The sequence below is a fragment of the Struthio camelus genome, chromosome 6, assembly GCF_040807025.1.
Source record: "Struthio camelus isolate bStrCam1 chromosome 6, bStrCam1.hap1, whole genome shotgun sequence".
Taxonomy (NCBI): domain Eukaryota; kingdom Metazoa; phylum Chordata; class Aves; order Struthioniformes; family Struthionidae; genus Struthio; species Struthio camelus.
The window spans coordinates 3,653,626-3,668,193 of record NC_090947.1 but is presented as its reverse complement, the minus strand read 5'-3'; the positions used below and the strand labels follow the sequence as shown (position 1 = coordinate 3,668,193).

General features: G+C 39.7%; 1 protein-coding gene across 11 annotated transcripts in view; it reads right to left on the bottom strand.

Moving 5' to 3' along the window:
• Window positions 1-14,568, bottom strand: part of AGAP1 (ArfGAP with GTPase domain, ankyrin repeat and PH domain 1) — a 403,925-nt gene that overhangs the window by 237,500 nt on the left and 151,857 nt on the right. For all 11 annotated transcript variants that reach the window (XM_068947772.1, XM_068947774.1, XM_068947773.1 and 8 more), the window contains exons 4-5: window positions 6,123-6,208; window positions 1,482-1,623 (exon numbers count right to left, since the gene is read on the bottom strand). In XM_068947772.1, coding sequence (XP_068803873.1) covers window positions 1,482-1,623; window positions 6,123-6,208 — 228 coding nt within the window. The remainder of the gene's footprint in view (window positions 1-1,481; window positions 1,624-6,122; window positions 6,209-14,568) is intronic.

The window sequence follows — 14,568 nt, the reverse complement described above, 5'->3', positions numbered from 1 at the left end:
TTCCCGCGTGATCTAATAAAAACAGAAGGGTTATTTAGAAAGCTAGAGGGGTTTTTTTTGTTTTAATTTTTTAATTTTTATTTTTTAAAACACCAGAGGGCGCTGAAGACATTTAACCAGAAATAAATGGAAAAGCAACAGCACTGCTTCAAAAAGTTTGGTTTCCCCAGCAGATTCAGTACCGCAGCCTGGACTGCAGGTCCGCAGCAGAGCGCTGCCTCCCGCCGCTCCACTTGCCACAGCACGTCGCAGAAAGCACACGCCCGGACGCGCCAAGGCACACGCTAGCATTTCGGGACGTTGCTTCACAGGTCATTTCCAAAACACCCCTTACACAAAACAATTAAATCACAAGCAAGTAAACTTGGCTGGAAAACATTACACAGTTTGCACAAGTCAATATAACTAAAAAGCTAAGAGCTCTATAGCCTTCAGATTGTTAACTCCCCAAATCGGGGATGTTTCTGGTCTTAGTCACACAAAAAAAATCCTCTTTGCATTAGCACTGCAAGAGAAAATGAACTTTATAAGACCAAACTCATTCCTAGCAATGAACGGAATGAAATGGAAAACAATAACCCAAAGGGATATAAACACAGAAGTAAAAAAACACCTCAGGGAGATGTTTTCCCCCTCTCATCTTTCCAGCGCAGTTTTAAGTTGACACCGCAGCCCTTTAAAGAAGCTCATTTCTGCTTTTGGCTTGGGTTTCTGCTATCCTAGGATCTCTGTCTACCCGCTTCCCTCTTCATTTTTTATCATCTGTTTCCGCCCCTCAGGCCCTGCTGCTGCGCTTCCTCCCATGTTCCCCACACTTCCCCCTCCCTCCACGCGGCCCAGGGCTGGTTGCGCAGATCTGCAGGCAGGCAGCTGAAAGCAAACCGCCCGCTGTTCACAAGGCTGACGAATTAAAAAAAAAAAAAAGGCAAGCTGAGAAAGCAAATGAAAAGCCTCATCAGCACTAAAAATGGTGATATACACTTAAAAAAAAAAAAAGAAAGAAAGAAAGAAAAAAAAAGTCTCGTTTGTGACACTTACTGGTAATTTTCCCTTGCCGCGTTTTGCCATATAAGAGCTGACACTAGCTGCAGCTTCAGAATAGGTTTTGGAACGAGAGAGAATTGCGGTGTTTCATTTCAGGTTGCGTTTTCACCTGATGCAAGAACTAAACCAACCTAAATCAGCATTGCAAAAGACCAATCCTCCTTCGGCATCCCAAGGGTGTACCCCATGGGCATTTCTTTTCCATTTTAAAGCAGTACTTGCAACCCCAGGGCCCTGTTTTAAGCCTGCTGAGGAAGCAGAAACAGCAGAAGACTAACTCAGTTGATTACCTGCTGGTTTAGCCACAAGCTGGCATGATCAGATGAGTGTCAGCACAGATGCAAGAGAGGGGAAAAGACAGGAGCATGGCACTGCCCAACTCTATGCTGTCACGGAAGTACATCCACAGGGAATGTTATAGCCCAGACTGCACTTACCCTGGGTTCCCACTAGTACCATTGGGATTTCACTAGTGTTACGATAGTTAGCCATACGGCTGTAGTAGTGGTAAACAGTCTGGAAACTAACTTCATCTTCCAAGCTGAAGACAAATATAACAGCATCCACCCACATGGCAAACTGCAGGAAAAAAAAAAAAGAAATGGAAGAGGCATACAGTGAAAAAACAGACACTGAAGAAATAAAAAAGAGAAACAATCTTATCTTACATTGAGGGAAAACAAAAACATGCATTAGAGAAACTTTGTTAGTGACAACAACCAAGAGCTTAAAGTGGTGGTGATTCATCATTTTACAAACAATATAGCGTTCGTCGTTGTGCCAGGCAGGATCTGGGATACACAAAGGCTTTTCCTGCACTCAGCTCTTTCTTCTTCTTTGATATATGACATTATAAGCCCAGCTATTATCAGTGCAAATTGATTTTGATTCACAGGAAAAGAGAGTACCACAAATCTCAGATTTCTGTATTCATAAGCTAGAGCTAAAAAAATACCTATCTCTAGACACAGGAGTGCCCCAATTACGGTGTTATTTCCCCACTTTGTGCTTTACATGGATGGTCACTGATGTTTCTGTTAACGCCAGGACAAATATTATGGTCGTGGTTTTACATGCAATTCTTGCATCTTGATCAACGACCAAAAATGTTGATTTCAAATGTCCAGTTATTCACTTTATAGATACCTTAATTGGATGAGCCTTACTCAAAGTCTCATTCAGTCTTCAGTGTGAAAGTAAACTACTCCTTCTTGGCATCAATAACCCACTGAAAGATACGCGCACAAGCAGGCCAAGGCAAGGTACGGTTTTAGTAACTGTGCAAGTGAAAAAGTTTCAGCTTATAAGTGAGGATAGTTTAAATGCGTTTAACAGAACAGCAGATTTATCCTTCCATAGCTACAGCACAAAGACAACTCAATTAAGCTCACCTCATTGCCTTCACGTTTCCCTAAGTGATGTCATTCCTACCCAAATTTAGACCAATGGAAACAAGTTTCAGCCCTCCTCATTCATGCTCTTCATTATATTACTACTTGAAGAACAAAACGCCAAGAAGATTAGGGACACACTGAACATCCGTGGGCTGCAAGCAAATTAATTTAAAAGGCTTTTATATGCAGTTGGTCAAATTCTGCACGACTAGTCTAGGTTTGCAAGCATTCCCTTCAGTCCTACCAACTCTTGCAGTTTTATTTCTGGCCTTGCAGTATTGAATCTACTTTAATCACTAGCTTGTAGATTCACACTAACTTTTGAGATCTCCACTTCTAGTGAGAGATCCCAAACAGCCATATGCAAAGTGAAGGGGGAGCAGAGGGAAGAGCTGACAGAATGACTCTAGAAAGCTCTTCATGTACCGAAGTTACTGAGATCACAAAATTCTTCTTTTTCAAAATTATAACCTAGTATTACTTCTGACCAAATTTTAATACTGGGTACTAGCTATTAATTTATGTTAATGAGCATATAGATGAATTTTGAGGGTTTTTTTTTCCTCCCTCCATTCCATGCAGTGCTTTGAATACTTTAAACAAACACTACCTCATCTCTTATAGTTACAGTACAAAAGTAGCAAAACATGCTTTGAGGTTTTCAAGATAGTCAGGAGAACAGTCACCTAGGAGGTAAGAACAGAACTTAATATTTACGCAAAACAGTTACTGGCAGAATAAGCTCAACTACCATGCTATTAAATTTGAACTATTAAAATCAGAAGAAGATCTAATCAAAATTACCAGAGGTAGTATCATTAGTGTAGACTTGCTCTCGGGTTTAACATAAAAATTTTCACGTTGACCAGAATCAGCTGAATTATGCCAAGAACTCTTGCTTCCAGCAGTGAGAGCCTTAAAGCTTCAGTTTTGAACCTAACAGTCTCTTTAGACTAAGTTAATACATTTCATCAGTGTGTAGCAGTAGCTTTCTACTGAACATTTAAAAAAAAAAAATCACTGAGTAGGGTTATTCAGTGCAATCCCTCCAGCCACAAAACGCTTAGAATAATTTCTTATTTCTTTTCTTATTTTAAAATAAGTTTAAGCTTCATGGATACCAGACCTGTCACAATAGAAACTAAAGGACTTTTGGAAAACATGCATAACCTGAAAAACCAAGGATGCCTTATTTCACGCTAATATACTTCAAGTTGTACTGTGCAGGGAACAGCTTGAGGCAAAAAAGATTGCTCAGTTTCACACACAATCCATCTTCAGTCTCACAACTGTAATTAAATCTATTTTTCCCCCTAAGATTAGTCCAAATAAAACCAAGCTCTAAATTTAAAGAAATAGCTTGTTACAGCTCTGCATAGTTCAGATGCCTTATTAATTGGGCTTTACAGTAGGAGGACACTGCACTTGTAACAGATGACAGCAAGAGCCAACATCAGACCTGGTGCACAAAAGAAATTATCAACATTCACAAACTTGGCATGGCACAAGAGCGAAACACAGCGTCAGACAGTGCATTTTAGCACTGGAAGAGGTTGCCCAGAGAGGCTGTGGAGTCTCCTTTCTCTGGAGATGTTCAAAACCTGCCTGGATGTGATCCTGGGCAACGTGCTCTAGTGGACTCTGCTTGGGGGATGATCTCCAGAGGTCCCTTCCAACCTCAATCATCCTGTGATTCTGTGATTTCACTACATTCTCGTTCCTTGAAATAAGTTATTTTGAAATTCTTTATGCATTTTCATCTTAGAACAATCTTATATTAGACAAGAAAGATGATCGATCCAGAAAGTGAGCCTTCGAGCGAATTTGTTTCCCTTCCCTTCCTGCCTGGAAAAAGGAAGGGCAAGCTGAAACCTAAAGCTGCAGCCACCTTTGCACTCCAGCAAGGAAGTCACTGACTGGGGGATGCTCTCGGAGCCAGTGCCGCTGTGGGTCAGAAAGACTGCAGTTCACCTTGGTACTTACTGAGGTCACGCCTCTCTTCCAATTCTCCACAAAAAAAATACATTAATGTTGCAGCAAAGCAGAAACTTAAGGCTAAAAAAACTAACCCTTTCTCTATCGTAACTTAACAGTGATAGGTACACAGCTTTCTTCAGATAATGTCCCCTTTTCATTATACAGTTATGCACGGTCATGAATGCAGGAGGTGCTTTTTATTCCCGGAATTAATACTGAAAATAAAGATCTTTCTAGAATATCCAGAATTTGAAATAACAATTAAACAAATCCAAAGAGAATTCATATGTGAAACACCTCTTCTGAAAAATGAAATGGCACCAACAGAAAACCCCTTAAGCCTTTCCACACGTTATTTGCTGAAGAACAAACTCAGCAACAGTAGTAGGAGGTAACTGAAAACCTCAAATTTACCTAGCATACAAAGGCAACAAATTTTTGCGTATGCAGTTAGTTCAAGTGAACTCTGCAAGAAAACCAATTTTTTTTTTAGGCACCAAAAGAAAAATTTAGATTTATGAATATACCTTCAGTGTTTGAGGTTTTTTTCCTAATGAATATTCTACAAGCATCGATGGCTGGAAATGGTTGTGTACTTCAGCCAAATTATTCACAGTCGAAAACAGTACAGTTCATTTAAGCTCATGCCTCACACGGCTGCAGATGTGTCAGCTACACTAATCTTTTGTTTTTGTTTTTACTTCCTTCCAGGATGTCGCTCTTGGTCTCCATTTCCTCTACCTCTTTTCTCTTCTCCTTTGGCCAGACACCTTCCCCCACGCTCTTATCTTCCTGCAGCTAATGACCAATAGCTAAGCCTCGAAACACAAGCTGGTCCTGCTGGCACCACTCCCGTTCAGCTGTTTGGCAGCAGCACAGCTCCCGCTGCTAGATTTTTGGAAGCTGCTCCACCGCTAAACAGCTGAGCAAAGCAAGGCCAGCAGCAGAAGACACACTTGAGGAACCTTACTAATGCCCAGGTAAGAGAAAACAAACAGGATGGTTGAGGACATGGACACTGCTGGCCGTCAGGTTCGCAGGATCTGCGGTGATTTAAGAATCATGTATGCAAATGCTTCACATCGTATCACTCAGAATAGGATAACATTTTAAAAAATAAAACAAAAATCATAAATGTCTTCTCAAAGGCAAATCCTGTGTACAGTAGAAGAACCACTTCCGATGGGACAAAGAGGCAATATACACTATACAGACACCACATCAGCGATCTAAGGAGTCAGTGGTGCCGAACCGGAACTTGGAAAGTAGAGTCTTATGATGCCATAGGAAAGAAAGGGGGAAGCAATAAGAAAAAAGAAATGCAGATTTGTAGACAAGTATATATGCCACACTCAGCATGTCTAAATCCTTAAATAATAGATAAATGCAAACTCAAAAGAAATAAGTCTACAACATGCAATTCTCTTGTCACTGGAAGCCTCTTCTGGCCCTGAAATTATGCAGTCCCTGTAAGAGAGCCTTATACCTTTACTACTTGTTTCACATTGTAATTGAAAGCACAGTTATTTTCTAAACAGAACATTTCTCACCTGAGGGCAACGTATATTACCACCTGAAAGAAGAGCAGGACCAAGCAAGGGAAGAACAGAATGAAGCAAATTGTCTTAAAAGGAAGGTTCCGGTACATTAAAAAAAAAAACAGAAACTGTGTTTTTAGCCTGGTAAAGCTCTATGTGCAATGCTCACCTGTGCCTCTGGAGGGCCCCCTTCATCTCTAATCAGCAGCAGATAGCTTTGTCCATCAACTACTATCTCTTTCTTGAATCTCCCACCTGTCACACAAAGTAACTCATTACAGAAGAGAAAAGGTACAAAACACAACATTGAAAAAGGCTTCGCTTGGGGAAAAAGAAAAGCGTTCTTAAGATTTTTCACACATGCATTAAATACTGTGAAGGTAAGATAAGTTTCTATGCTCTAGCATAGGAACTATTAAAGAAAAGCTAAGCCAAACATTTTAAGAGTAAGACCAATAATGGGAAAAAAATAATAATTGCACTACAAATGTTAATTCCCATGTTCGATGCGTTTGGTTTGGACACATACATTTAAAGACAGTCTTCATTGTTCTGTATAATGGTGAGAAAGCTTCTCAAAAAATGCTAACATGGGACAGTTGCATACAACAGAAACATCACATGTTAGAACTAAAACAGATTTCCTATATGCTTCAGCTTTCCTCAAGAGAAGCCCAGTTCTTTACAGCACACATGTAAATGTTATGAAAATGGTACTTCTATATTCACAGATCACAGTTAGGGGAAAATACTAGACACATGTTAGACAAAAAAACTACATAGTGGCACCTCCATAGAGATGTATTAAACTATTAAAGAATGTTGTACCTCTTACTAGCGGGGTGAATTAAAGACCTGTTTTGGAGAGCTAGATAAAAAGAGCAGAATCAAGCCTTGATCCAAAGCCTATACCCGAGCCTTTTGTTTTAGGGAGATGTAGAATATTCTGTGCTTTTGAAGACCAAAGAACCGGCACTGACCTCAAGAAACTAGAATGGGACATGCAGATGCACTGTATATTTTCTTTCCACTGTCCTAATGGTGACTTGAAGCATGACTCAAGAGCAGAACAAGGATTACCTTCCTCTGAGGTTAAGGGTGCTTCAGGCACCATGCTGTTTCTCATGACAGACTTCAGATCATGACAAATCACGTTTAGGGTTTCTGGTGTGACTGAGCCTCAAGCAAGATTAGCAAGCTTGGCTTGCTTAAGTCTTAGGGCTGGATTTACACTGCTCTCCTGGAAGTGAAAGCATTCTTATCTTGCCCACTAAGCCTCAAAGACCCTCAGGCCTCCACGGGTCATGCTGTCCAATTAGCTCCCATATGAATTTACCAGACTAAGATAAAAATATATCTAACTAGCTAACATTAAACTTAAGTATTTTTTTTAAACTTGATTTATTTTCAGTTTTGTTCAATTTCCCAACTATGCTTACTTCAACACTTGCCATACTATCAAAATCAACACATCTAAGGCTTGGTAGGGGAACGAGCAATATTTCGTTCCACCAAGAAGCTCTTTAAGAAGGTAAGTCAGTGCATACAGGCTAACAGTGACCTTAAACTTTCACACAAGAACTACTAACCTTTCAGGAAACACCAAACTGACTTAGACCCAGCATTTCCCCAGCCCAATCATTACAGTAGGTTTCAAATCAAGATTACTCAACAGTTCAACTATACGCAATGTGTAGGAACGTTTAAACACGTTTCACAATTAGTATAAGACATCAGAACTGTGGGGATTTTCTTTTTTTGTTTCGGTTTTTTAAATCTACCCTGTTATAAACGATTATGGGGCACCAAACAGGGAACAACCAATAGATTGCCACGTTTCTTGTCATTTCATGGTACAGAATTAGGAGAGTACAGATTTTCATTATCTTGGTCAAAAACTGGATTTCATTTTAGCTTCCAAGGTAAGTGGGAGATAAATAAATATTAGTGGTGAATTTGAAAAGAAAAAAAAGAAAAAAAAAATCAAAAAAGCCCTTTCAAAGGAAACTAGTCTAGCTCAGAAACTGAAATTGAGAACTGAATTTCTATTAACCATATAATTATTTCTATTCTCATAGAATAACTTTATCAATTACTTGTATCTGCTTCATAATGAAGTATTAAATAAAACTAATTATTTAATACATAGCCCTTCAGGGACAAACTTCAAGCTTTATGTAACAATGGAAATGCAGAATTTTCACTCTTCAATCACATATATACTGCATAATTGCCATTTCCCATCTCCTTTTTTGAGCACTGAAAGTTCACATAGCTATTCATAAGATACCATGAACTGAAAACATATTTAAGAACCATCACATTATTCCCTCTCATCAATAGGATGCCTTTCAAATCTCACTGCATTTTCATACTCAGTCCTCAGAGGGATAAAGAAGTTACAGACAAGGTGAAATAAAAAGCTTAAGTAGAGAATTGGAAAAATATCCATGACCGTTAATATTAAAATATATATTCACAGATCACAAACGTGAGCAGAGATATGAGATTTGAGAGACACTTCAAGGTCACTAACACATCAAAAGATTTAATTTTGAGGAAGCAGCTCTGAAAGGTGTACTATATTTAACAAATGCAGTATAAAGTTATCCAGCAGCTCTCTTCCTATACGAATCCACAGTAAGTGACCAGCTTGCATAGCTGTTCTTCACTTTCCCCTAAAACACTGCTTCTTAAATTCAGTACAATGATAATGTATTTTTATTTCCAGCATGAAATTTAAAACTCAGCACACTGCACCACTTTTCCAAGGCCTGTCATGTTGGGAGAGCAGTACTGCAGTCAACAAGCATACACTAGATCTAAATCCATCAAAGTGGCTGCTTTACCCTAAAGCTGAGTATGCTCGTTAACCTGGTATATGCATTAGTTTTCATTGGTTCCTTCATACTGTTACCCTTGCACATTTTACCCTTGCACTTAAATGCTGCTGCAAGCACGCTGCGACAAATACCCTTGCCACACAAATATCCCAACAGAGAAAAATCATTTATATAATGTCTCAACTTCTACTTGATTTTTTTTTTCCTCTCTCAAGGCATATATAACCTAATTTTGATTGCCATACCACCCTGGATTTATTAGAGATATCCTTGATATTGATAGTTCTGCTCCTCTGAGGTCACCAGTCACAATGATGTGATTGTTTTATATTCTTCACTCACAGGGCAAAAAAACCTAAGCTTCTGGATTTCTTCTACTTGCAAAGAAAAACAATAGTTCAGCATCACATGGTGAATATCTGACCCTACTTGTTCACAGTGACAATCAGTGGATCAGATGCACTCAAATTTTTCGGTCAATTCACCAAGTGAACAGAAAAAGAGGGACCCCTGAAAATAAAGCCCATTGGAGAACAAATTTTTTCAGAAATGTCCCTCCCACTTCACTTCCCCCACACCATTCAAAAAGATATTCAAGTCTGTAAAGGGAGAGACACTACAAGGTAACATTCTCCAACTCAGTCCTTAAGGAAAGGAAATGTCATATCAACAACACTTAGCATCTTTTCTCCTTTCATAGAAAAAGTATTCACATAAATATGAAAAGAGAACCTATAAAAAGAAAAATAATATACCCATACACATGTACTCTCATTTGAGGTTTTTTGTTTTTGTTTGGCTTTAAGTATTTCACAATTAAGTAGTTCAAATCTGATAACCCCCAAAATCAAAAAGGATGCCCTTTTGAAAGGATGCCCTAGTTCTCCAACCAACATAAACCCTTCAAAAAATTATTTTGAACATCTAGAAACGTAACAGGGGATCCCACCCTCATCCCTTAAGAAATAGTTTATACAAATTTGAGATCAAAGTAAAATGCATCCCTACTAATTTGCGTTACTACAACGCTAGAGTCCTCATCTTGAGCGTATCATAATATCTGGTACTACGCAGGAGATGCGCTAAAAAACCTACCCCAATATCAAGCTTGTATTTTTGTTTTGCTGTAGAAAAAGTGAAGAATATACAGATTTCTGCCAGCATACAAAATCAAGGCTATGTGACTGTCCTGCAGATACCTACAGTCATAAGATGCTTAATGTGGATGACAGAGTAACTCTGCCTTTGACTTGACGAGCCCTGACATGACCCATCCCCAGGCCAGGAAAGTAACAGTAACGCAATGGCAGCTATTTTAATACGGCTCTATCTAAGACAGCACAGCGCTAGCAATTTCTGCAAAATGCATCTTTGGAATTTGTAAACCATTATAAAGCCATAAGGAAAGAAAAATTTGACAGATCAGCAGGTCTGAACACTTAACTACCACTACCTTAGAAGTCAAGAAGTCTCCCATGGCTACAGAAGACCACTATGATTTTTTTTTTTTTTAAATATCTATCTGCATATATGATGGAGCCACAAGGAACCATCTAAGCCGAAGACACCGAAAGCAAAGAAATTACCTTCTTAATTTAAAGAGTGAGCACATAACAACAGTAAGCAGTCCCATGGGAGGCAGCTAGCTTTGTTCTAGTCACATCAGTATGATGACACATGCAGCTTTTTAATGAGGGAATTTTGCAGCTCCCTTATTTCCTGCCAAGAGAGGTCACTGAAATAAAGAGACTGGCAGTCCGGGCCACAGCTCTGAAGGACAGGATGATCACTCCTGCTACAATCTAATAGGCATGTCAAAGCACAATGATGCTAGAGTGCAAGACATGCAATCAATAGCTGAACTATACTTATTTGCAACATCAATCCCATGTTTGTAACTATGGAGATGTGCCAGGGAATATCCCAAGTAATTCTCTAGAGCCGGACCAGGGCAGCTGGAAACACTGTCATGAAACATAACAATTTCACAAGAAGAAGTTCTTGAAGCTGTGTGGAAGCTTTGATTTGGGAGGATATTAGGATGTAGGTTCCCCACCCCGCCCTAAAACTCTACACTTAAAAATTGCTGCAAGACATGATTGTCAGGTTTCCCAGGGCAAGATCAATAACCAACTCATACAGACCCATTTTCAGATCTACACACAATTTCACCTAAGCAGGCAAATATTATTGCTGTACGAATCACACGCGATACCTACCAGAAGGCAGAGGAGTGCTCATGGTGCAACATAAACATCCCCAAACGCAGTCTGTCATGTGCCTTAGGCCAAATTCCTACTGAAAATACTCCAGATGAAAAATATAGCTTTGGCCAATATAAAGCTAAATAAATTTCATGCACTAGCAATTTAGCAAGCGTGGCTTAAGACCTAGCACCAGGCTGAAGGAATCAACAAAAGCTCATTAATCTGGTTTCTATGCTTGTCATCCTGCAAGGGCGAGTGGTTTGGATCTGCAGTAATAAGAAATAGTCCTTCAGTGAAGGCTGATACCGATTTTAAACATCTCACACATTTTTAATCAAAGGTGCTCCATACAAAAAAATGCGAAATCTTTGTTACATAGATGAAAACCTTCATCTGCCGAATTACCTAGTTATGAAAGCCTGGACGCCTCTTCCTCTAGCTGATAACTGTTTCACTGAGTAATTGCTCACTGAAGCAACTGCTGATTTTCATACTGTATCCCCAGGCTCAACTTCATTTGCCAGACTCTTTATTCCAGTAAATTGCCACAGGGATGAAGTTATTTGGCCATACGAGAGAGAAATTTAGGGGGGGTTGGCCACATGACAAATACGTGCAGCAGCTGAACGTCTACCACAAGTATGGGGGCAGCGGAGGAGAGAGTGGAACATGAAAGGAGAGAAGGCGGATAAGACTGAAACAGCCATAAAAGCCTCTATTTTGTATTCCAGTGACATGTGAATTTTGACAGCCACGGTCAGCTGCCCCGCAGACAGATTCATAGGTGGTTGCTTTATTTCTTCTTTTTTTCTTTTTTCTTTCTTTCTTTTTTTTTTTTTAATATAAGCCATTGCCAAGAATCTGGGCTCCTCTTCAGGGAAGCACATTAAGAAATCATTTATTCCCTTAGCTCATGCACATCTCATCATCTTGGGACCAAATATATGAAAATTGTTTGTCAAACTCAGGAAAGACAAACGCTCACAAGATCTTCCACAACTAAAAAGAAGCGCTAAAGAAAAATGACTGCAACAGTCCAGTAAACCAGTGCCAATGTTGTACCTCAACAATACTTGATTTTATTTAAATAAAAATAACAATTTCAAGAATCTCTTAGAAAAACCATTTTTCTCAGCATATGAAGTGTAATACTACACAAGCAGCATTAAAAATTACTTCTCACAAAATCAAGATGGTTGTGCTCAGTGCTTGATGTCAGTTCACTTTGGCATTAGCAGCTGAGAAAACATTACAAACTATTACTCAGCCACATGGAAAAATTTTCTGGGTATTTTTTTAATGCCAAAGAACGTACTAAACTCTATTTAAGAAATCAAACGTGGTTGTGCTAGGTTGAGCATAGAACCACGCAGAACAAAGGCTGGGGAACCACCACCACTCGCACAGAGCTATGGCCACAAGCACTGAACTGCACTAGCTTCCCAACAAAGTACTCTGGAAGAAAGCGCAGCAAGGCAACCTAGACTGCGCTTTTCAAAGCCCATCATCCGCTTCTGACAGGTAGGGCTAACGTACACCTCAGGAGAGGCATAGAGGGAATTATGAGCTAGAAGGTGGCACAGTTCTCCTCAAAGTAACAAGTGACGAAGCAGTACACGTATCTCAACACCTCAACTTCCCCCCTCACGCAGTAATTTAAGCAGAGGTTTTTGGCCCAAAACGGTTGCTGCTGAGCTCACATCTCTTCCTATGCTAGAGACAAAGGTGAGCGGAAGTAATTCAGATGGAAGCATTTGTTCCTACTGCCCCAAGCTAGCTCCTTTTTAAATGGGTAGTAAAGACACATGCAGATATATACAACTCCTGTTGATGATCCTTATCAGGTTTTGCATACTACTGCAATCAAAGCAAGGCTCATCCATAGGCACAAAACATTATTGTATTATATAGATAACCCTATAGTTATGCAATTAATACATAAAACAGCTGTCATGGGAAGCACTAATATATCATCTTCTAATTCCATGAAAGCAAGCTTACAGGTTTTTATTGTTGGAGTTCTAGTAGCAGTTGCGAGCTACAATGACATCCAACAATTTAATTCTGAGATATGTTCACTGAAGTACCCGCAGTACTTTTGCAGAAGGCCGGATCTGATGGGTCCACAAAACCTGGTGGTGCTTTGAATGGAGATCAACTGCACCTTAAGCACTTTGGCATTCAGGAAAATATAGTTTGCGCTTCAGAAAGACTGAGTTACAGAGAATCACAGAGACCACCACATTTTGGATGATAACATTCCATTTGCTTTGGGAGGGGGGTTATCTTGAGGACAAGGAGTTAGGGGCAGTTATGCTGAATGACATTTCTGCAAAGGTACTAATCACATTCCTAAGTGACATAAGACTTAAAAATAAATAAATAAAGTAAGTGCAGCCATAAGCTGCTTAAATGAGACTGCAAATTAACCAAATAAGGAACAGCTCTCTGTTGGGGAGAAATGCTGCTGCAAGACACCCTTGCCTAAACACTAGCTAACTAGAATGAAACATATTGCAATTACTTCCACTAAATTTAAAGCGTTGCTAATACATAGAGCAAAAAGAAGGGTGCTTTGCAAACCAGGCCGGGAAGAAGGCTCATTTGAGCCAACCACATTTTACTACAGACAAATGCAATATTAGACATTTGGGCGCAGGGAAACTTTTCCTGACAGTTTCTTTCCCTACACGGAGAGGGACTTGGAGAGGCGCAGTACATGTTTTATCTTCACTATAAACCTTTAAGACTGTCCATAGAACATTGCTTGCAAGGCAATTAGAGAAGCATAGTCTTAATAAAACTACTGTAATGTGGGTGCAAAAGTAGGGAAGAGTCATGCTCAGTACTCATCAAATGAGGCATCATAAAAAGGTATGATCCCAAAGCAAGTTTCTGCAGGACTTTCAATCTCATGCAAGTATTTTATTAATAACCTGAAATATAGAAGGAACAGGCTATTAAATTAGTAGATAATGAAGCAGGAGGGACTGCAATTACATTAGAAAACTGGATTATACTTCAACATGACCTTAACAAATTAGAAAAACAGTGTGGAAAAAACAGAGGAGACGTTATAGGGGCAAATGCAAAGCTCTGCACCTAAGCGGGAACAACCCGTTGCAGAGAGACCGGACGGCAAACCCCGACACGGCAAAACAGCAGCTGCTGATGCAGCTCATGGCCACGTGGACAGCTCATCCCGTTATCCTGTCACCTGCAGCTCACACCACCTCAACAAGGACCCACCATCTCATCCCAGGTGGCGTGCTACAAGGAAGACGAGGACTGACTGAAAAGTGCTTGCAAACAACTGCAAAAAACAAGTAAAAAGCCTGGAAAACATACCGTGGGAGAAAGAGTGCATGAATTGAGGTTACTTTAAAAGAAGAGGCTAGGAAGAAGGATGACTTGAAACTTCCCAGTCAGAAATAATCTACTGATCCCAACCTAGGGCAAGGTTCAGTATCAGTATCATATTATTAGTAATAAAGTGAACAGATAACATTAGATCTCACTAATCTTGATGCTAACCTTAATAGCTTAAGTTAACCAGTAAACGAAA